Source organism: Mchenga conophoros, linkage group LG23 (genome assembly GCF_057382185.1).
Source record: "Mchenga conophoros isolate Kocher_MC1m ecotype Shallow Benthic linkage group LG23, M_conophoros_male_GT1.1, whole genome shotgun sequence".
Lineage (NCBI taxonomy): Eukaryota > Metazoa > Chordata > Actinopteri > Cichliformes > Cichlidae > Mchenga > Mchenga conophoros.
In genome coordinates this window covers 11,763,916-11,785,179 of record NC_140547.1, presented here as the reverse complement: position 1 = coordinate 11,785,179, position 21,264 = coordinate 11,763,916, and the positions used below count along the sequence as shown (strand labels likewise).

At 45.0% G+C, this 21,264-nt stretch overlaps 1 protein-coding gene across 2 annotated transcripts in view; it reads right to left on the bottom strand.

Moving 5' to 3' along the window:
• The window catches only part of ssbp4 (single stranded DNA binding protein 4), an 89,556-nt gene that overhangs the window by 14,670 nt on the left and 53,622 nt on the right, over positions 1–21,264 (bottom strand). For both annotated transcript variants that reach the window (XM_085264233.1, XM_085264234.1), the window contains exon 5: positions 9,724–9,813. In XM_085264233.1, the coding sequence (XP_085120359.1) occupies positions 9,724–9,813 (90 nt within the window). The remainder of the gene's footprint in view (positions 1–9,723; positions 9,814–21,264) is intronic.

The following is a 21,264-nucleotide window of genomic DNA, read 5'->3' as shown; positions in this document are numbered from 1 at the left end:
ACTTCAGGGTAGGTACAGCACGCAGAGAGGTGAAGATGTCCGGGAAGAGTGCTGCAAGATGCACAGGGCTGTCAGCATGTATATAAGAATAAAGATGGACAGGAGAAAAACTCGAAAAGGCTTTAATGTGGTCCAGTGGAAGAACATTTGTGTTTCTTCTTGAGTTTCTGGTCGCTGGTTGTCTCCCCGCTTGCCTTGCTGTAAAAGTCACTGCACACCACTGCGTTAAATATAACTGGAGCTTTGGTATTTTGGGGGGTGTGCTTGTATATTAAAAGGCTCTAATTTCAATAAACTCTCCTGAGTCTAAAAAATGATCAACTACACAAGCACAATTTATCACTCTACTTCAATGAGATAAGCGTGTTTTATGTAGCTGATGCTAATGCTGAAGTACAGGGAAATACTTTATTTCCCGGTATGTAACATTCAGTTCAAACAGCTCTCCTGGACATTATTACGGGAAATCAGAAACACATCAGTATGGAAAATAAGTAAGGAAAATAAGTATGGCATAATATCTGAAAAACACGATACTGACAGGAGACAAAGTAGTAAATGATCTGAAAGAGATGACCAAAGTTCTACTGGGACTCTAATTCTGCCTCACTTCACTTCATTGTGCACAAAGCAATCCTTTGTTAACATGCTGCTCGTATACAATGGCAAAGGCCCCTTTATCTCTTTCATCAGAGGTCAAAATGAGAAAATTAAAAATTAAAATTCACTGTAAATATGTAGAATGTCTTCACAACCATCATATTTAATCTGTTACACCAACAAAGAATGCTTCTAATAAGATCTGTCACTGACATTTTCAAAGGGCTGCATTGACTTCCATGCACAGGAATTGTTAATTGCCAGGATGGGGTCAGATCAATTCACGAAGTGGCCTGTAATCAGCATTCAATTACAGCACTGCTGCCAAAGGATAATTCAGGGTATTTTCAAACGTGGTATTATTTTTCTAAATTCTGCCGTGATGACACTTGATCCGGTTTGCCAGAGTTAAAACCGTCCAAAACAGAATCAAGGGCCAAAGCAAGCTTAATTCTGGAGCTCACTTCCACTCTCCAAAGAAGTGCCAAATATTTAAACCCAATCAAACATCATTATGGCAATGAAATAGAAGAATAAATCCCCCTCTGAAAATAACTGAAATTATTCTGTCATTTAAATCAACATTGAACTGAAGACTCAATCACTGCTATGTGAATTACAGTTTCAGTTTATATTATTAGAGAAAATGAGCTGAAACCACTCATAAGTTAATCTCTCACAGCAAACACCTCTACGTTAAAGTAACGCCGTATCACGGGACTAACGTCAACTCTGACCTCCGCGTCTCGTACTACAGTAGCATCATCTGACTCTGGCAGCAGTCACACCGCTAGAAACCTGTTACTAGCATCAATGTGGAGAAACGGGACCACCCACCGCCAGACCAGACTTATCTGCTAGTCTGCCAGAGCTTCTGTCAAGCACTTGGCTATCAAATAACATTACAGGTGTGTGTGTGTGTGTGTGTGTGTGTGTGTGTGTGTGTGTGTGTGTGTGTGTGTGTGTGCGTGTGTGAGCATGTGAGCATGTGTGCAAGATGAGTGGCGGTGAGTGCAAATATAAGATCTCCCTCTTTCTTCACAGGTGATAGCAGGATCTTGTCTCAGGTGCTAAGTGTGTGCTGGCTTTGATATACCTGCAGGTACAGTATGAGCACTGAAAGCGGGCTGCCGGGGGGAGGAGGGGGGTTTACTTTAACAGGTGTGTCTTTAACATCATTTTAAAGGTAAAGGATTATGGGAGTGCCCTTGACACTCGCTGGTTGACAGTATTAGTGCAGTTTACTCAAATAGACACCAACACACAGTTATTGGCTACACCACTGTACACTAGATTACACTTCTCCTAATAAAAGGGCCAATTTTAAATATTAAATGTATAAAAATCTAAAATAAACATAACTTTATGCAAATATTCTGCACGCTTGCCTAAAGTGGACCTATTATACTAATATATATTATAACTACAGTACAGTGGTTGTTAGCGCTTATAGCAAAAAGATTTGAATCCACTGGCAGGGTGGGGCTTTCCTGTTGACATGCTTAGACTATTCCAGCTTCCTCCCATGGTCCAAAGACACACACAATACACTAATTGGTTATTCTAAATTGTAGGTATGAATGTGAGCGTGCTTCAGATTGCTCTAAGTGCTCAGTTTCAGACTGTTCTTTTCTACTCCTGGCTTTGTGTGATGTCCCTGAGCAGGGATATCACAGCTCTGGCTGTATGCACAGAAGCTCCTCCCAGTGCTGTTCAAATAGTTTTGCTTGCAAGAGGCAGCCAATCAGAAAGACATAGAATTTGTAGAATAAGTTTGGCATACATACGTTTGCACGACATTGTGATACTACTGCTCTCTCGCGAATAGCTGCAATTTTTAATTTTAATTATCAGAGCAAAATCATCAATCATCATATCTGCTGATGATGTTTCAGTTGACTGACTTTCAGCTAAACACACACAGCTGTTAGACAAGCGTGCCTCTTCACTCATGTGCATCGCTTTCCATGTAAGAGGCAGCTGCACATGTACCTGCTTCTCTTTTGCATCGGAGCTAGAGAGAAGCAGGTACATCCAACCTCCGGCTCTACCTCACTTTCCCACCCGGCTCACTGCTCCACCCTCCCCGTGTGAGTGCTCTGTCGGCGCTCCGCCATCCAAGCCACAGAGCTCGACACCAGGAACCTGGAACTACAGCGGAAAGATAAACACGCCTGACTGACAGCTCGAAACAAGCGAGTTCCCACGAGCACGGATACAGTACTGCTGCACTGCCAGGTACGCCATACAAGAGCACAGATTTTGGCAGGAGAGATGAGCTCGTACTTACGCATGAAAATAACACTGCTCATGAGCAGAAGCACGTATTCAAGGACTTGTTACCCTTTATAAAAGGCAGAAGCAGCAGCAGGGCTCTTCAGACAGGTGCTTCCTCTCCCTGTGAGATGTGTCAGTTTACCTTTCATTGATTCTATTAATCTCATCATCATCTGAGACGTAGTCAAGTCTCCACAAAAGCCACTTTTTAACCAGCAACGCGACACGCAAACCTGGACGTGTTTATTTAGTTGTACATGCAGCACAGAGATGGCGTGCCGGCACAGTTATGACGTCTGTGCCGGTAACACTGTGGGTTTTTTCTGCCACTCCGTGTGCAGTGTGTATGTTCTGGGTGGTTAACACCAGCTGCACTGGCTCGCTCTGTCTCTCAGCAGGTTCACACTGGGGCTAATGCAGCGCTAGCTCTGTCTGACCTCAGAGGTTACTGTTGTTGCCGAGCCAGAGTGTGTGTGTGTGTTTGTGTGTGTCTAACAAGACACCCCTGCGGGGTCTGACTGCACTGACCCAGCTGCAGCAGTCTGATTCTCATCCCGCCCCCCACACACACACAGCCTAGTTTCAGTCGCTCGAGAGGACACCGCATTGACTTGCATTCATCTTTCAGAGCCGTACCCTCGCACATAACCATGAGCGCTTCCTGCCTCACCTGAATCTTTGACATAACCATCACGTAATCCTTAAACTACTTTCACCAGTTTTACCAGCTGGTCACATGGGGACCATCTTCTCGTCCCCATATGGAGGTCTCAACATGATGATTGTGAGAACAAATTTTTGTTCCTGCAGGGTAGATAATACACAATCTCATTCACGCTCTCTCTCGCACACACTCACACACACACACACACACGCACACTTGCTCAGAAACTACACACAGAAACACTCACAGTGCTCCTCTCTTGTTCTTCTCTATAATGTACCATAATGGAGCGTAGCTCCTTTGACTGGGCCTCCCCAGGCCTTCCTGCTATTACATCTGAATGGGCCAGCATATGGCCTTTATGGCTCTACTGTTCCCTCTACAGGTCCCCGCAGAGAGAGGGAGCGAGAGAACATTTCAACTGTCGTGGAGGTATATGCAGGGCGAGTTTGAAAAGTAGCTTGCTTGGAGAGTGCGTGAGCTTGTGTGGCGTTGTTTGTGTATTCGTGTGGGAGAGGGGAAGGAGGAGGGGGGGGGGGGGGGACACGGGGAGCGTTAAATGAAGCAATTAATAAAATCATTTTCTACCCGGCTAAGGAGATAACAGCTTGGCACAGTACCACACACCCATCAACGCAACCCCCTCGCCTCCTCACCGCTCATTTCAGCTTAAGGAAGACCCACACTGCTGCCCCTGATGGACCACTAACAGAAAGAGTGAGAGCGAGGGAGAGAGGGGTGGAAGAGTAGCAGCCTGCTGAGGGTTTTTCACCTGTTTATAGCTGCCAACACTAGAGGGCAGTGTGTAACTTCTGTCAAACTTCTGGACACACACACACACACAAAGAGTGAGAACACAAAGCAGCCTGCATCACTGAACACAACAAACAAAGCCAGGAGTAGCAGCGCACACACACACACACACACACACACACACACACACACACACACACACACACACACACACACTGAATGCACACTCATTGTCATTCCTTGCTAACATTCCAGAGAGAGCAGCAGTGGCAGCAGTGGGTCTCCTGCTAGCTCATGCTATACAACATGGCAACATGTCAGCTCAGAGACGGGAGCACGCGATCAGGAGTGTTTTCTCCCGGAGGATAGCCGTTAACCCGCTGGGACGGTGCCAAATTATTTACAGTATCGTGCAAAGGTTTTTGAGGTTTTAAACATTAATAGGCGGCACAGCCAAGAAGCATCTGATCAGCAGCAGGACGAGTCCAGAGTCAGAAAAGAAAAATTAGCAACAAGAACAAGGGGTACTGCTACAGGCGATATGCCCCCCCCCCTCCCAGAGGCATGGCCTCAGTAATCATGAGTATCAATGGAAAGTTCCCCAAAATGGAGCCACCTGCTTTTTAATTGATGAAAACTATTCATGCTTACTTCACTGTTGGTGCTTAAGGCTTCTGCCCAACCATTGGTGCACCAGTGTGGATCTGTGAGAAGGATTGTGGGAATTCAACCAATGTAGAGGCCGCAGGGACACGTTTCCAAAAAAGCCAAAAGCATGCAGTACGACAGCCGTGATGCTACGTGCTGGTCGAATGTTGACTGGCTGAAAATTTGTCTTTTCGAAAGGAGCAACAAATGAGTTAAGCACAAAGCAGTACAAAAGCACACCTCAAACAACGGCAGCAGGGACACTTTACGTTGTTTTAACTCTCAGCTTCACGAAACGACAAAGAAGGTCTTTGTCCATTGTGAATTTCCAGACGGAGCAGCGATGTATTGCCAACTTAATTGCCACGTATGGGGAGAGGGGGCTGCTACGCAATATAGCGGAAGTGTGCTCATTGGCAGGACGTGGTGGCGACGCCACTCGCCACTGCTTCGCCCACATTCTTCTGCTCTCTGCGTGTTGTTCATCGCGAGGTGATGCCGTCCTCCAAAAAGCCAACAGCTCGTTGCCTTCTGGTTGCAGTGCACGGCTACGACATGCAGACACAGTCTACAAAGATACTGAAGCAATACTACACCAGGACCTGAGCTCTTTCACCAACACGCAGAGAAACATGTGATGTTTGCCTCTAAACAGATGAAATCACGTGATGGTGGAGGTGAAGCATGAACAGCAGGAGAAAAAGGCTTCATTCCTTATTATCATTCATCATTAATGTTCATGAGCCAAGTCTAAAGGAAAGTGCAGGTACACGATGCAGAGAAAAGGTTTTCCCGAGTACTGCTTCTCATTTTAAAGTCTGTCATTCAAGGGGAATTGTTGGGTATGATCTTTGTGGCTGTCCTCTCAAGGATAAGCAGAGTCCCTCTTCTCAGTGGAAAGTTTTGACTCGTCTGGGTCCTTTGACATCTGTGTCTTCCACTCACGCTGCTTTTTCACATGTGTTAGAAAAGCAGATTAAACATTTTTGCATAACTTTTTAAATATGTCGGTGGTTTTTGTTGAGAGGTTGAACACTGTTACACCTCACTTTGTTAACTTTGGGCAACTTTGTGATTATCCCTCTGTAAAGTCCGCAATCTCCACTAAAGGACCGGCGCCGGCCCTAACAGAAGAAATAATATTTCAGATGCTATTCCTCAATCACTTCTGTACGGTTTGCAGTCTGTCATTCACTTTCCGAAGCACTTCACCTTATTTATCTGCATCTTTGTAATACGACTGACCGGACTGAACCCCGAGCCCAGTCTTACCTTTGATAAATAAATTACCGAGCGCAGATGTCTCCCTAATTCGCCATGTGCGTGCCATGTGTCAGCTTTGAACAGGTTCTTAAATTTGCCTTTGATACCTGGGTTGCTTGTTCTTAAATGTGTAATCAAACCTAATCCTCTTGTTGTGCTTTTTCGTGTTGTCCCTGAAGAGCTGCAATTACTTGCCGTAAATTGCACAGCCTTTGACTCTCGATCCTCTTTTTTATTTTTTTTTTGGCAAGAGGAACAATTCCAGTTTAGTAGAGAGAGGATGCCCCACCCCGGCTGGTTTACACCCCTACGAGAGTGCGCTCTGTGTTTTTGACTGCGTTACGTGTCGTGTGTAGATCACAGAAGCAGCTCGAGAGCGAGGCGCTTCAGATCATTTAATGTTCATTTTCTCATTTGAAAAAAAAAAAGATTTTGGAAAGACTCCCCTGACATCTCACTGTCCTCTTCTTTTTCCCCTCCTCCACCCTCCTCTATCTCTCCTTGTTGCCTCTCGTCCCTAATTTTCCCTCCCCCCCTCCTCCCCCGTGTCATCTCCCCTTTTGCTTGCCCTCCCCAGAGGGCTATGATGCAGCAGCGATGGACTTCTGCTGAGAGACGAAGGACTACACACCAAACGTGTAGACACTTATTCTATTCTCTTTCTTCTTCTGTCTTTCTGCCTAAATGATGCCCCCCCCCTCCCCCGCACCCACCCCCGAATGCCAGGCTCACCCTGTGAGCTACACATTAGGATAACATGAAGGAAGACCCTCCTCCTCCCATCTCTATTTTCCTCCAGTGTCCTGTCTTTGCCCCTCATCCCTCTCTCCCAGGACTGGAGCCAATAACAGTGTTGGGGTCACCTATGTTAATTGCTATGCTAGAGCAACTGGGAAAAAACACACACACAGCACACACGAGCAGTTCACACACAGTCGGTGAGTAAGCATGTGTCACTGAAGCGGCGTGTGAGAAATAATAGTTTCAAAAACAAGGGAAATGGAGAGAGTGAAGAAATGTCATGAAGAAGGATACCTGGCGTGTGAAGGAGAAGGTGAGGGAGGGAGAAGGTGGGAAAGGAAGCCGACCCAGAGTTCAGATGAGAAATGACCGAAACGCCGAGGAAATTTCGCTTAGCTCGATGTAATCCATTCACAATTCTACGGCAAGACTGTGGTCCACTCGACTAACCGTATCTCAGGAGTGACTGAGGACACGAGCACAATTTCAACAATGTGTGCGAAGGGGGGGGGGGGTGAAACAGCTTCCCCTTCATTTGAATGAACAAATGCAATGCAGAATTCTCAGCAGCCTGCACTTTCAGCGTGGACCGCAGCCATTAGTTCAATGGGGAATTAATGTCAGCTACCTACAGAAAGCAATGAGCGGGGCTTCGGCTCTGGCTCATGTTGAAGGATGCTGTTGTACCACTAACAGTGTGAGCTTGATTTAGGGAAATCTTTGCAGTGGCACTGGGAGCATTTTGTCTCGGTGCACTGTGCAGGCTCTGTGCTCGCACCTTTGTTTTCTTGTTTTCTTCACCTTTTCCTGCTTTGCTCAGCTAATCTGAGCTGAAGAGGGGAGGAGAAAGAGAAGAAGGATGGATGAAAAGAGAAGAAAAGATGAAAGTGAATACAGCATCCATCCCTCCTTGTTCTCCTCCTCTCTGCCCATCCTGTCTGTCTGTCTGTCTGCCCTGCACACAGGGTCTATTTATGGAAAGCAATGTCACTCACGCAACACCATCAGATAGCTCTCTCCCTGGCCTGCTCACTGCTCATACATCATTAACATTCTCTACCACCCCAGCATGTACATGCATGCGCACGCACACACACACACACACACACACACACACACACACACACACACACACAGAACATGACACGCTGCCAATCAAACAAGAAAAAACAGGCTGTACTCAAACTGTACGTATGGAAACATCAGGTATGCTATAGACAGAGAGTGAGAGGAAATTTGTGCAGCATGCTTACAGCACTGAGCATGTTTAATTATACTCACAAAGGATTAATAAAGTAAAGTATTATTCTTAAAGACGTATTGTAATTTTATTGCATTGCCTGGTCAGCCGAATCCTGTTTGATGTTTAACTCAGGAGAAAGTCTTTAAATGGCTGAGACGCTAGCAAGACTCTTACACATCACAGGGATTTACAAACAAAAATCTCAAAAATAAAACTTTAAAAATAAAATAACAATAAATGCATTAATAAACATCTTTGTTTATTAATTTAAGGAAAATTAATTAAATTTAAAAGAATATATATATATATATATATATCAACCAATGTGAGCACGAGGCTGGGATCTGGTGACTGAATATTATATATTCAATATTCTGCTGACAGTTATTGATCTTACATGGTTAGCAGGACAACCCTTCTAGCTAGCATTAGCGATTGAAGGAGCTTTGTTATCTTTGGACAGAGAGGACTTTTTCCAAACTCTAACCAATAAAATTCAGCAGCCGGTCGGCAACTCCTTGGCAACCAATGGTCGCTAGGGAAAAACGCTCGGTTACAGACCAGAGGGAAAGGGTTGCTCTCGGCTGCTGCGTTGAAAGCCACCAAAAACAACCTTGTGATTGCTTTGGTGTCTTTGCAGACAGCTCCTTTACGTGACCTACAGACTGCGTGGAAACTGTCAGTAAATGGAGCTGAGTTGGCTGAATGTTGTACTACTCCTTTAAAGGCTCCACTCCACAAGAAGATGTCCAGGGTTTCGCTAAATGACATCAAACTTTTGCAGGGGATGAATGCCCTCTTCCTTCCGTAGGCGTTTCACCTGAATTGCTCATGGTATAATGTGAAAAATCTCATATTTGCTGGTGACTTCTTTCTTACTCAAACTGTCTGCTGTAGAAAAGCTGCTTTAAGCCAATTCAGATTTCCTGTTCTCACCCTCAGCAATTCACAGCATATCTTTGGGGGTACAGTTACTTTAAAACCTCAATTTTGTAAATGTTACGAGTTTAATGTGTGTCACAGTGTCAAATAAGGCTCCTATATGTCCTCATTTGAATATGTGAGAGTGACGGAAACAGAGAAAAGAGTGCGAGTGACCTCGTCAGCCTTTGAGACAGCCCTCAGAGAACAGTGATGACAGGAGGAATTAGTGAAGCAACACAGACCAGAGAAAATAGCCTCCTCTTCACTCTGCTTTTTCCTCCCCTCCCAGCAAACCCAACACCTCCTTCACTTGCAAAGGCATTTCATATTCTGGAAAGCACACGGTAACACAGAAAACTCTACGGGTAGAGTCTAGAGCAGCAGACAGAGCACCAGGAGTTAACATCCCGGGCATATGGACATATGGGATGGACGCAGAGAGACAGAGAAGGGAACACATCTGGACAGGGATTAGGACAGCTAAAGAGGCTAAAAAAAGGAGGAGGAGACAGAGGGATAGGCTTAGCCATGGCTAAGGGAGGGGTGATGGTTGGAGGTGATTGTGGGGGTGGGTGAGGGATGAAGTCAGACGGAAGGTCATTTTTCTTACTTGAAAGAAGCCCGGGGGCATGGGTCCTCCTGGCATGCCATCATTGGGTGGCATGTTGCCCATCACTGGACTGGGAGCAGCGGCCGCGCTCTGAAAGAACAACCACAACAAAACCAAAATAAAAGCCTCTGCATTTCCCTTCAGCGGATTAACACACAGTCACGGGACAATCAACGATCGGCAAGGTGTTAAAACAATCCTGTGTCTGCCAAAATTAATAGAAAGAGATACGCGCTGTTCGGAAATGATTTGCCATCAAACTTTTTTCCTTTTTTTCAGCCTGATTGCGCTCTTTCTGGAGCAAATGGAGCAATTACAGATATCTCACGATATCTGACGGAGATATGATTGTCTGGGTGCTGTGATAAACCAATCGATGGACACAAAAACAAAATGCAAATATGGTAATTTAGTGGGAACATTAAGGAAGGAATTCTGTGGGTTTGGAGTAAACTAGTTTCCCCGTTGCGCTATGAATGGACAGCACTTTTTTTCCAATAACTGCTAAAGTAAAAAAAAACAAAAAACAAAAACAGGGCATAAATGTGTCACTTGAATGCATCTATGACTTGTATTGATTTTGGACTGTATTTAATCTTTTCTCTCACAGTAATAATGATGCTAAACATCAGGGAGAAGAGACAGATGTGGCGCTGCCTCAGTCGTGCCGACCATCAGCACATCGTTGGCATGGCCAGGGCAATGCAAGGAGCAATTAAAAAAAGTTGCAATGATTCCTGTGGAAGAAGAACTGAAAAGCTAAGACCGCACAGATACCCCGACATCTAACAAGCAACCCGTCTTAATGTCTTCCAGACACGACCTAGATGCTGTTACTCCAAAGGCTGTGGAGGATGGACGGGTGTACCAAAATAGTCACTGTTGCTTTCTCTTAAAGATGAACACAATCTAACGGCCTTAACTATAACCATGGGTCTTTTGATTAAGCATAACCAATTAAAAGCCTCAATATCTGCTATTGAACATAGATGCAAATCCACATAATTTACAAATGCACATACACAGCGCTCTCCTCCAGCCCTTCCCCCACTGTAACCGGAGCTCCGCTCACTTCCCTCCGTGCCTCGCCTGACCTGCACAGCCCAGACACTAACTAGCACGCCCCGGGGCCACGAGGCAGGGCGCGCACAATCGCGCATGCAAAAACTGCAGCGGCAAAAGGGTGTGAATCTGTGGGGCTCTGAAAACAACCGTGACAGAGCACGGATGTGGCATCGACAGAAGTAAGGCAAGAGCCAAAACTGGAAAGAGAAAGGCATAAAGGAGAGAGGGGAGACATTTAAACAGAAAAGGCTGGCAAACAATAGGAAGCGGGCCAAGAGAGGAAGAGCTGGAGAGCTCTCTCAGAGGGTGAGAAGAGGTCAGACAGTGAAGAAGAGCTTAGTACAGATGCTTCTATATTACTCTCAGGTCTATGTGTGAACTGTCAGTTCTTTCCAGCCTCAACAGTAGACAAGCAAGAAGAGGAAGAGGTCAAGAGGATCTTCCAAACCTTAAAATAAAGAATACAGCACACAGATAAAAAATGGACACTCACCCCTCTTATAATAAGTGCTAAGCATCATTTTTCTTCCTTCCACTGTGACCTGGTGGCCTGGGAAGCATGTGAACTCTCCCAATGTTTCTTTTAACGCATAAATGCCAAATAACTCAGGTCTTAAATGAGACTCAGTCTCACAGACATCTGCGACAGGGGGACAAAGTCTTTGGCCCCAAAGAGTCTGTTTAGCCTTCATGTGACAGGACAGAGAAAAGAAGACAAGAAAGCTGGGAGAAAGACCGGGGTAGATATGCAGTTAGCTTTAGTATTAGCTTTAACCCGGTGAACCACACCGATGTCCCGCAGAAACAATCTCAAAATCATTGGCTACAGTCTGTAAACAGTTAATCAGTTTTTTAAAGTACATCTGTATTTGTAAACAGTGATTAGCAGATGGAACAGGAAGTCTTGTGTAGTTGTCCATTGTCCCCAGAGGCTACCACGATGTCCACACAGGAAGCAACGAGCAGCAACTCGGCAACCAGAGACCAGAGCCATTCAGCAGCGACACAAACAGGTGCAAGTAAGGGGAAAACTATTAAACATAAAAACGTGAAATTCTAACTAGTCTTTTTGACCATCAGAGCAAATCAGGATGTGTTGTTTAGGAAGATGCATAAAAAAATGACAGAGTATTGAGTAGTTAAAATATGGAAAGAAAAAGTCCTGTATATGAGCACACACTATTGGTATGTAGCCGAATTTCATAATATTACTTTTTACCGTGAAGGACATGAGAGCCTCGAAGGTCCCCGACCATCACGTGTGGGCGGGGCTTTAGTCAGCAATCGCTTCCCAGGTTGAAAAGGGTCCGACAGGTCAGGTCAGGTCAGGTAATGGGGTTGGCCTAAGCAACAGATTGGGTCCCATAGAAGCATGATTGTGGCAGATGATTTGTGTTGTTTCAGATCTTGAGCCTGTGTGTGTTTGCGTATGAGAGGGTTTGAATGGATCCATTATTAGGTCTGATTATGCTAATAATCACTGCAGGATTAAAACAAAAAAAAAAAAAGTGTTTTCTGAATCAAGATGGAGTGTGTGAACTGCGAAAAGAAGTCGCTGCTTGTTACTTGGTTTTGGTGAGGGACTCCTTTGTGCATAATTTGGGCTTCTGTACTTCTAGGAGCCATATTGATGGAGCAACTGAAAAATAAAAATAAGGGCGCGAGACTGTAAAGTGTGCAGTGGTGCGCTTTTTTCTCCTGTTGAACAATGGGCAGCAAAAACAATGGGCTGAATACTGTACATATTGACATACATGCGTCCACACCAACACAAACACACGTGCGCACGGTTAACCAACTGCGGTTTGTCTCAGCGCTTTAACGGCCGTGCGGAGGGAGGGAGGGAGAAAATAGGAAGATGAAATAAGAATGAGAAAAAGGAAAAGAGAAGATAGCTCAATAGACAGCAGGACATCTTAGAGGGAGGAGGAAGAGTGAATGGAAGTGGTGCTGGCATGTAAGTACGTGTGACGAGTGTGTGTGTGTGTGTGTGTGTGTGTGTGGCGAGTGAGTGTGTGCGTACGCGCGAGCCTGCCTGCCTCAGCCAGCCAACGAGGCTCCACAGTACTCAGGTGAAGCAGCAGCAAAAGGCCCCTTCTCCTAGTTGCCATGACAACCCCGACCTCAGCTCCTGCTCTCCAGTGCCCATTAAAACCCTCAGGCCGTCAATCATCAGCATGGCCAGGGAGCAGAGAGAGGGAGAGAGGGAGAAAGCGATAGGTGGAGGGAGAGAAAAGCAAAAAGAAAGAGAGAGAAGAGAAAGAGGAGGAAAAGATAGAAAAAGAAACAGACGTGGAGTTTAAAGCAGCCTGTGGCTTTTGATAGCTGCTGCCCTTTTTGCCACAGCTATCTCTCTCCTTTTCTTCCCTCCGCACAAACAAACCCGATACACAAAACCTCCACTGTGCTAACTCCTCACCACCGTCGCTCTCCTTCAGCTCTCTCTCCATCCCCACCGAGCCAGCCAATAATCAGCGCCGCATTTCTACGACACGTATTAGGCCCATTGTAGGCTGAAAAAAATTACAAAGCCGCGAGAGGGTAATATTCAGAGAGAATACAGTCATGAAAAAGCTCAGCTGTTCTCTGAGATTAAAGTGGAGCATCTAGGCGAAACAAAGACTCGCAAAGTTACAAGACAAAATATTTTCGGAGATTATAAAACGATAACTTCATCACAAATACCCGCCGATGTCATAAGCAGAAGAGCGATGCTGATGTAAGCGGCGATGCTGTTGCATTAGTCCATTGTGTTGAAGCTGCTGATCCACAAAAGCCATCACCTCGTCCAAATCAGCACACGCTTCTTCATGAATAGGCCAAATTCACTGCAATCGTTCTTCCAAGCTACAATCAAAAAATTTGACTGCGAATTTGGTCATTATTTCAAAAAATGAGCCAAGAATCCAGCTCTTCCACTGAAACAGCGACTCTCAGCAGAAACGTTTACGACCAGTGACGCCTGCAATACGCCACTTTTATAACATTACTTCGTGATCCCGTCTTTCCCAAACACAATGTTTTCTCTTGGTTCACTTGTAACTAATGAACTTACACGATTGATATGCGACATCTTCATTTCTTAACCCTGCATCCATCCATGCCGCCTCCATGTTTTGCAAATGAGCTAAATGAGTTAAGGATATTCTCTCGTCTCTGCTGATGCGTGACGAGATTCACAGCATCTGAAGTCTTTTTGTGTCTGTGAGGTGCATCTGTTTAACGCTGTAGTTTCACTTGTTGGAAAGACTCTTTCCAAAAGTTAGACGAATAGATTGATATCACTGTCATATCTTTTCTGGTAAATAAGCTAAAGCCAGAAGCCAGTAAGTTCAGCAAACACGGGAGAACAGCACACGAGGCTCAGCTGGAAGAGGAGCATAAATCTTTCCGTGTAACTCTTCAAGCAAGAAAACAAAGGAGCGCATTTCTCAAACTGTAATCCATTCTATAATAACACAGACCGCACTGTGCTTGAGACAAAGGCTAAATAACGAAAATAAACTTCATATTTCAGTTTGTTCTCTTAGCGTTTATAATTGAGACGACTTGAATCTCTCCAACGAGTGATAAGATGATCAGCAGCTGCCATTTTGAGGTGTCCCATGATGTGACATAACCACGGCAATCTTTACCATCGCCGGCTTGCACGAGATGCGAGAGAGGCATTATCGGAGGACGTGCATTTGACAATTTCCTCTAACAGAAGGGGGTCTGCCCTCCTTTGGCCCCTTGTTGTGATCCTCTTTAGTGCCACGGTGGAGGCTGGCTAACCGGCTAGGTCCACAGACAGTGAGTGAGCGGCTCTATCTGCCCAGTGATCAGACCTCAGCTTCCAGGGGGTAATGGATCTGCCGTTATCTGGGTCCAGACAAGCAGGCCAACACACTGCTACCTGCTGGTCACAACAACACTGATACTGACCTGTTAGTATCTGTGTGAGTGTGTCTGAATATCTGTGTGGAAGCCTGTGTTTATTTCCGTTTCCAAGGGTTTAGCCTTACCTGACTGTACTCACGCAGAAACACATGAAACCGCCCAAACCGAGATCCTCTGACCACAAAGTTCACGCATGCAGCCACACACAGAGTAACGGAGTCCAGTCCAAGCTCGTGTTTCCCAAAACAGGGCATCGCTTTATTTTTCATTCTTTGTCTGCTGAACAAAAAAGCATAAACTGCTGAAGAGCAGGTGAGATGAAGTTGTTAATGTAAACAACGAAGACAGAGCGAAGCCTTGTGATTCGGTTATGGCTGACGTTCACGTAAAGTTACACAGAGATGTGTTTGCACACGCGTGTCTCACGCCAGACTGAGCGCTCTGTTATGTGTCTATGTATTTAGTTCCTGTTGGTTTCATGTGGCCCGTGTGCAAACCAAACCAGGAATTACTTTTCACAACCCTGCTGACTGTCACTGCGATCGCCGTCTCCTCCCATCTCTCCCATTTGTCCTTCTGTCACGGCCCTCCTTCTCCTCCCCTTAGCTTCAAGTGCTCCAATAACTGTCAGTGAAGTCAACTCTATAAAGATTAGCAGCGAGGCAGCTCGGTGTGAGCGGTGCTGCCGGCGGACAGACGGCTCCGATCGATGGAAGACAGAGAACTGCCGGGTCGCTCTGCCAGGAACCCTGCTCCAAACCCTGCCACATGGAAATCCCCTCAATGGCTGGGTCTGCTCTGTGTGCAGACACACACACACACACACACACACACACACCAGGTATGCAGAAAAATCTGCATGGTAAGTATGCACAGGGGTGTTCTTGCACACAAACACACACATATGCTGTTGCCTTCCCATAGCTCTGGCAGCTGTTATGTCAATCAGGTGAATTAGTTACCGGTAAACAAATCTGCTTGGGATCCCCCCGCAGTACACACACACAAACAAACACACACACACATCCCTCCTCCTCGCACTGTTCCTGTCTCTGAACCATCTCCTCCCAATATTAGGGCCCCAGACGCCCGGAGCAGCCTCCCAGCTACCCAGTTATTGCTCTGAGCTGGAAGCCCAGAGGGAAAGCTCTGTGAGAGGGGACGCCGCCCGGATCTCCCCACGCAGCCCCGGAGCACACACCTAAACTCCCACTACACCTCTCAGGATAACCAATCAACCCATGGCAATCCACACACTACCTGTCAGGGAAGAAAACAAATTACTGTGGACACACACACGCAGACACAGTGAGATGAAACAAACAAATGCAGAAACACAAACTATTCTCCTCGTCAACTGCTGCCTCTTGTAAACATCATATTGATGCGGTGGCTCTCTGTGGATGGCAGCTGACAGAGTGAAGAGGAGGGAACACCACGTGACCGACAAACAGCCTGAAATAAGGAAAGCCAAGCAAACAAAAACAGAAATTTTGTTTGATGTTTATACGTAAATCGGGAGGAATTAGCATTTTCTGGATCAATGTATTACTAAAGTTTTACTTTAGCTTTGGTCCTTGACAGTCTTAATAATAAAAACAAAGAGAACAAGGCGCCATCACCAAAAACACAAGAAGTCGGACAATCGGGGAGGATTTAAGAGGATTTAGTCTTATCTGCATTAAGGAACAAAGGCGCACAGCAACAGCCTGGTTCAACTTTCGCCAGATGACCTTTACTGTGTGGATACACGTTTTTTGTGGACGATCACTTTTATGGCTTTATGTCCAAAATAAGTGGTTCTGTTGAGGATCCGGTTAACCTAATATTTGTCTCCAGTCTGACCATCTGACCAATCAAATCAGGTTGACTGACGTCACCGCTGTCAGTGTGAAGGAAGAGGATTTTGCCGACCTCAAAAGGAGGAGGAAGAAGAAGCTGCCATCTTGTATCTTATTTTAAAAAAAAGAAGGAAAAGTAAATGTATCTCTTTGATATATCACAATGTTAATATTTTTTAAAGGGGTAACGTAACAACCAACCGTGACCAAATGTATCTTTTTCTCTCTTTGTGATTAAGACTGTAGTTAGTACAAAACAAGCGATCTAAAAATGCTGCACTGGGCTCGCAGAAATCTCATGAAAACAACAATAAAGGTAATATAATAAACAAAACATGTTGAAAATGACTCGCAGCATACTTTATGAAGTCTTTAACTCAACGCTAAAGCTAAACTCTGAGTGAAATGTGACACAAACACGGGTAAACTAAGTAAAACACATATTTACGGAGACTAATTTAGTTCCTGGCCTCCTGACATACACTTGTGTACCTTCACACGCCTTTACCGGCGCTCGGCAGTTAATGACCAAAGCTTGGCGATGGCCCGCTGCTCTCTTGGTGACCCTTTCTGACACCGGTCCCCCCTGCTGGCACTTCTCTTTAATTACACACACAAACATGTGTGCAGACACACAAACACACACTGATATTCAGCTCCTGCCTCCCACTCCGCCCGTGGCCTTTCACTCCCTCATTAGACAGTTGGTGTTGGGTGGAAAGCCACGACAGAACCAGAGGACAGGGTGCCGCGATGACGCTTGTCGGCGAGCACGCGCATACACACTTTAAGCAAAGGATGAGGAGTTACACGTGCACAAAGCTAAATGCCTAATTGAAGATTATTAATGCTGCTAATTAGGGAATAATAGAACGCTCGGAGCTCAGAAACAAAACCTAATAGACAGAGAAAGAAAGGTGTGTGAGTATTTGTCAGAGATAGGAGAAAAGGTTTTATCATGCATCCTTCCACCCTCTGAAGTATGTCTGGATATTTCCTGAGGTGAGATGCTCAGGTGTGCAGGTCAGACAGGGCTGCAGATCATCCCCGGAAAGAGCCAGACCCGAAGATATGTGTCGCATTTATGGCTCTCTCTCAGTGTTTGCAAAAAATGTAAATAAATGTTTGTCATTTATTTACATTTTACAGCTCAGTTCCACATCTACAGCGTGTCAGGCGCCGCGCGTCCTTGTCTTTCATCAGCTGACCTTTAACACCAAGATTCAACAGTTACACGGCGAGCAATCCCTCATAAAGGAGGCGCAGACATCTCATCCTCTCTACACCAAGAATGCAATGCAGCCAAAAGCCATGTTGCTTTTTTGCCAAGCAGGCGAGGTGCTCCCTATTTTCAGCTACAAAACCTCAACCTCTGCCATGGCTTTCATTATCACTTTTTCCTCTGCCATCTCCAAGCAAAAAAACAAAAAACAAAAACCAGAACACCACAGCAGAAAATCAACAGGTTCACAGCCGCTGTCTGGGCTGTGCAGAATGTAATTCTGGGAAATGCTGAGATGAAGCTGGTAACACAAAAAATTACAGAATATAAATTATAAAGGAAGGAATGACCCAAACTTCTGTTGGGCAGATGAATAAAAGCATCAGTGGATTTTACCTTCATGCACTAAAACACAGGCTAAATGTGCACACGCATGCAGACACATGTAGGGTATTCATATCTTGTGGGGACATCTAATTGACATTATGCTTTCCATAGCCCCTAACCCTGAAAAATTAAATACCTAACCATAACCAATTGTAACCCTGACACTAAAGCCACATTTTGAGTCTCAAAAAATGCCTTCAAACATGTGGCATAAGGCCTGATCTTTAAAAATAAAAAAAGATGAAATGAAACTAGACTGGGCACAGAAGAAGACAATACGTGAGATTATTGTTCTCGCTGATGTTAGCGCCTAAGGAAGCAGAAGCATCCTACTCAGAAACACTGGAAAAAGCTGCTGGACCACAGTGCCACCGTTTGTCCCAGTCCACCAAAACAATCATATTTTAATAGGACAGACTCCGTGTTCGGCTGTATGGGAATCAAATCTGCAGGGATTTTTTTTTTTTTAAGTGCAAAAGAGGCGATAGAAGCTGCTAAAATCTACTGGAACGAGGCGACAACCGGCAATCCCTTACTTGAAAATTGAAAATAAAATATCAGATGCTTTTATTAAAGAATTACTTACCTGTAAAAAGTAAAAAAAAAAAAAAAAAAAAAAAAAAAAGAAGACATGTGGGACACGTGTTGTTTAAAGGTTTAAAGATCCCGTCCATTCATTTTGGTGAATTTTATCAAACCCACAGACTCGCTTTCACAATTGCCACTGTTGGAATCTGTTGCAGCTCCAACTTTGCCAGGATTTAATAATATAACATAACACTTTATCAGCCAGACCTCCTACGGGACTATTAAAAATGAAAAGAGTCTCTGGCAACCTTGTTAGCAATATCTACCTCCTCCTTATTCTTTGGCATTCTTTCATATTCTCATGCTCACTTCTTCCTTTCTCTCTCGCTCTGCTTTTTTCCTCATGTTGTGCTCACACAACTGGATTTTATTTCTGCAGAGCCGAGAAGGTGCAAGATGAAAAGGAGAAGTAAGTGGTGGTACCGTATACCGTCAACATAAAAAATATATGGAGAGAGGGAGAGCAGCCAAGGAGTTCCAGTTGGGCTGTACACATTCCAGAGCGCCTAAAGCAATGTGGCGAACCTCAAAGCTGAAGTCAGACGTCTGCACATCGCAGTAGTTAAACAATTACCATTGCTATAATGCGTAATGTGCTGCTGATAGAGAAAATTCGATGAATTACACCAAAGTTTTTACTGTCTTCTACTGTAACAGCCTGCAGATTTGTCTCACAGCCCAAATGCGATCCCGTCTGCTGAGCTGAGGTTGTGTCTGACGATTATGTTTAGCAACCAAAAGAAACACACCACACATTTAAAAAGATCTCACACCAGCCTAATCCACTCACCCCGTTTCTATTTTAATGTGTGTGTGTGTGTGTGTGTGTGTGTGTGTGTGTGTGTGTGTGTGTGTGTGTGTGTGTGTGTGTGTGTGTGTTGTGTGTGTGTGCGTGCGTAGGCCCTGGCAGGAAGACACGCTCGCGAAGGAGCAGTCCTCCTGAGTGCCAGACGCTGGGATGGGGGGTTGGGTATGCGAGACACACACAGTCAGAAACACACACACACACACACACACACACACACACACACACACACACACACACACACACACACACACACACACACACACAGGATTTTGGTGCCCACAAGTATAGTAAACTTCCACTTCTTGGTCCCCACAAAGATATGAATATATGCTCACAGAAACACACACACACAGTGAGAAACACACACACGGCACGCGCTACCAATTTTGTATCCCAGAGGCACCACCACATAGGGAGCATCCACCTCATAAGTCACAACTAATGATTCAAGTATTTTGATAAATTTAGAAATTCACAAGAAGCCTGATAAGAAATTGGAGGCATGTCATCTCTTCCCTCACACTAAGGATGGATTTTAAGAATGACTTAAACCAAACACACAGACGGGTTAAGCGGTCGGGAAAGCCATCACTGACACGTGTTTTTATTTTCTTGTTTTCAGATCTTTAAGATCTGATCATTCGCTGTATTCCCTTCACACGTTATTCATGCAGTGGTAAATCTGCTGATCCCAGAATCTCGACACAGTTACATTCATCCTCTCTCCTCTTTTAAAAGAGCCTATATTCAACTTTAGCCTGATCAGCTGACTTGGTCCAGGTGCGGGGAGTTAATCAGGTTAGCGTCTTGTAACCCAGTGGCCTTGTGGACCCAGAAGCTGAACACCACCTAACCTTGTCTCCAGCCAGACAGGAGGAGGAGGAGGAGGAGGTGAGGGGAGAGAGCAAAGCACATTCCCAAGACAATGGACAGTCTGTGGAACTCCTGAAACTCTTGAGGACCCCGAGGCATGTGGAGGAGAGGCAGAGAGGGAAAATGAAGGAAGAAAGGCAGAAAGAAAAGAAGGAAAGTTGTTAGAGAAAAGAATAAACAGGTAGAAAAATAAGAGCGAAGGTAAAAGAGAAGAACTGCTGCCACAGGGAAGCGATAAGGAGAAAATTGGATGGGGTGGTGGGTGTTTCAGTAACAGGAGAAAAAGAGCTTGACAGCTGCTTTAGCTGACCCATGAGCAGTTTCAGTTCAGTACATGTGTTTCAACTGTAAACTTGTGCTTGTTCATCACGTAGCATCACACAAACCAGCAGCTCCACTGGAAAAAAAAAATCCCTGATGAAAAATCCAGAATTTTACCTGGAAACGGTTAAGCCCCGAGATCCCGACGCATGTCACTTCATAATCGAATTGCTACTCTTAAACACACCATGTTTGCCGTTTCAGACAGTAACTTGGTTACTTCTGGCTGTGTCCCTTTCAGGAGAGGTCGTCTAAAGCATTAGAGAATCTCTTTAGCTGTTATTAGGACTACAAGAAATGGAGATTTGCTGACAGCAACGATATTTCCTGTTTGCGAAAAGCCAGTCAAACTGACTGCAAAGTCATGTGCAAAAATCCAAAACTAACACTATAACTGCTTTCGCAAATTAACGATATTGCAACAATTGTATCCAGAAACTGTCGCCTGTCGTGTGCAGACGTTTCAGATGCGAAATGCTTTGCGAGGTATCAGCTTGGAGTCTCACCTGGGTAGAAGACACTGGAGGAAGGACACGAGACGAGATCCTCCAAACACT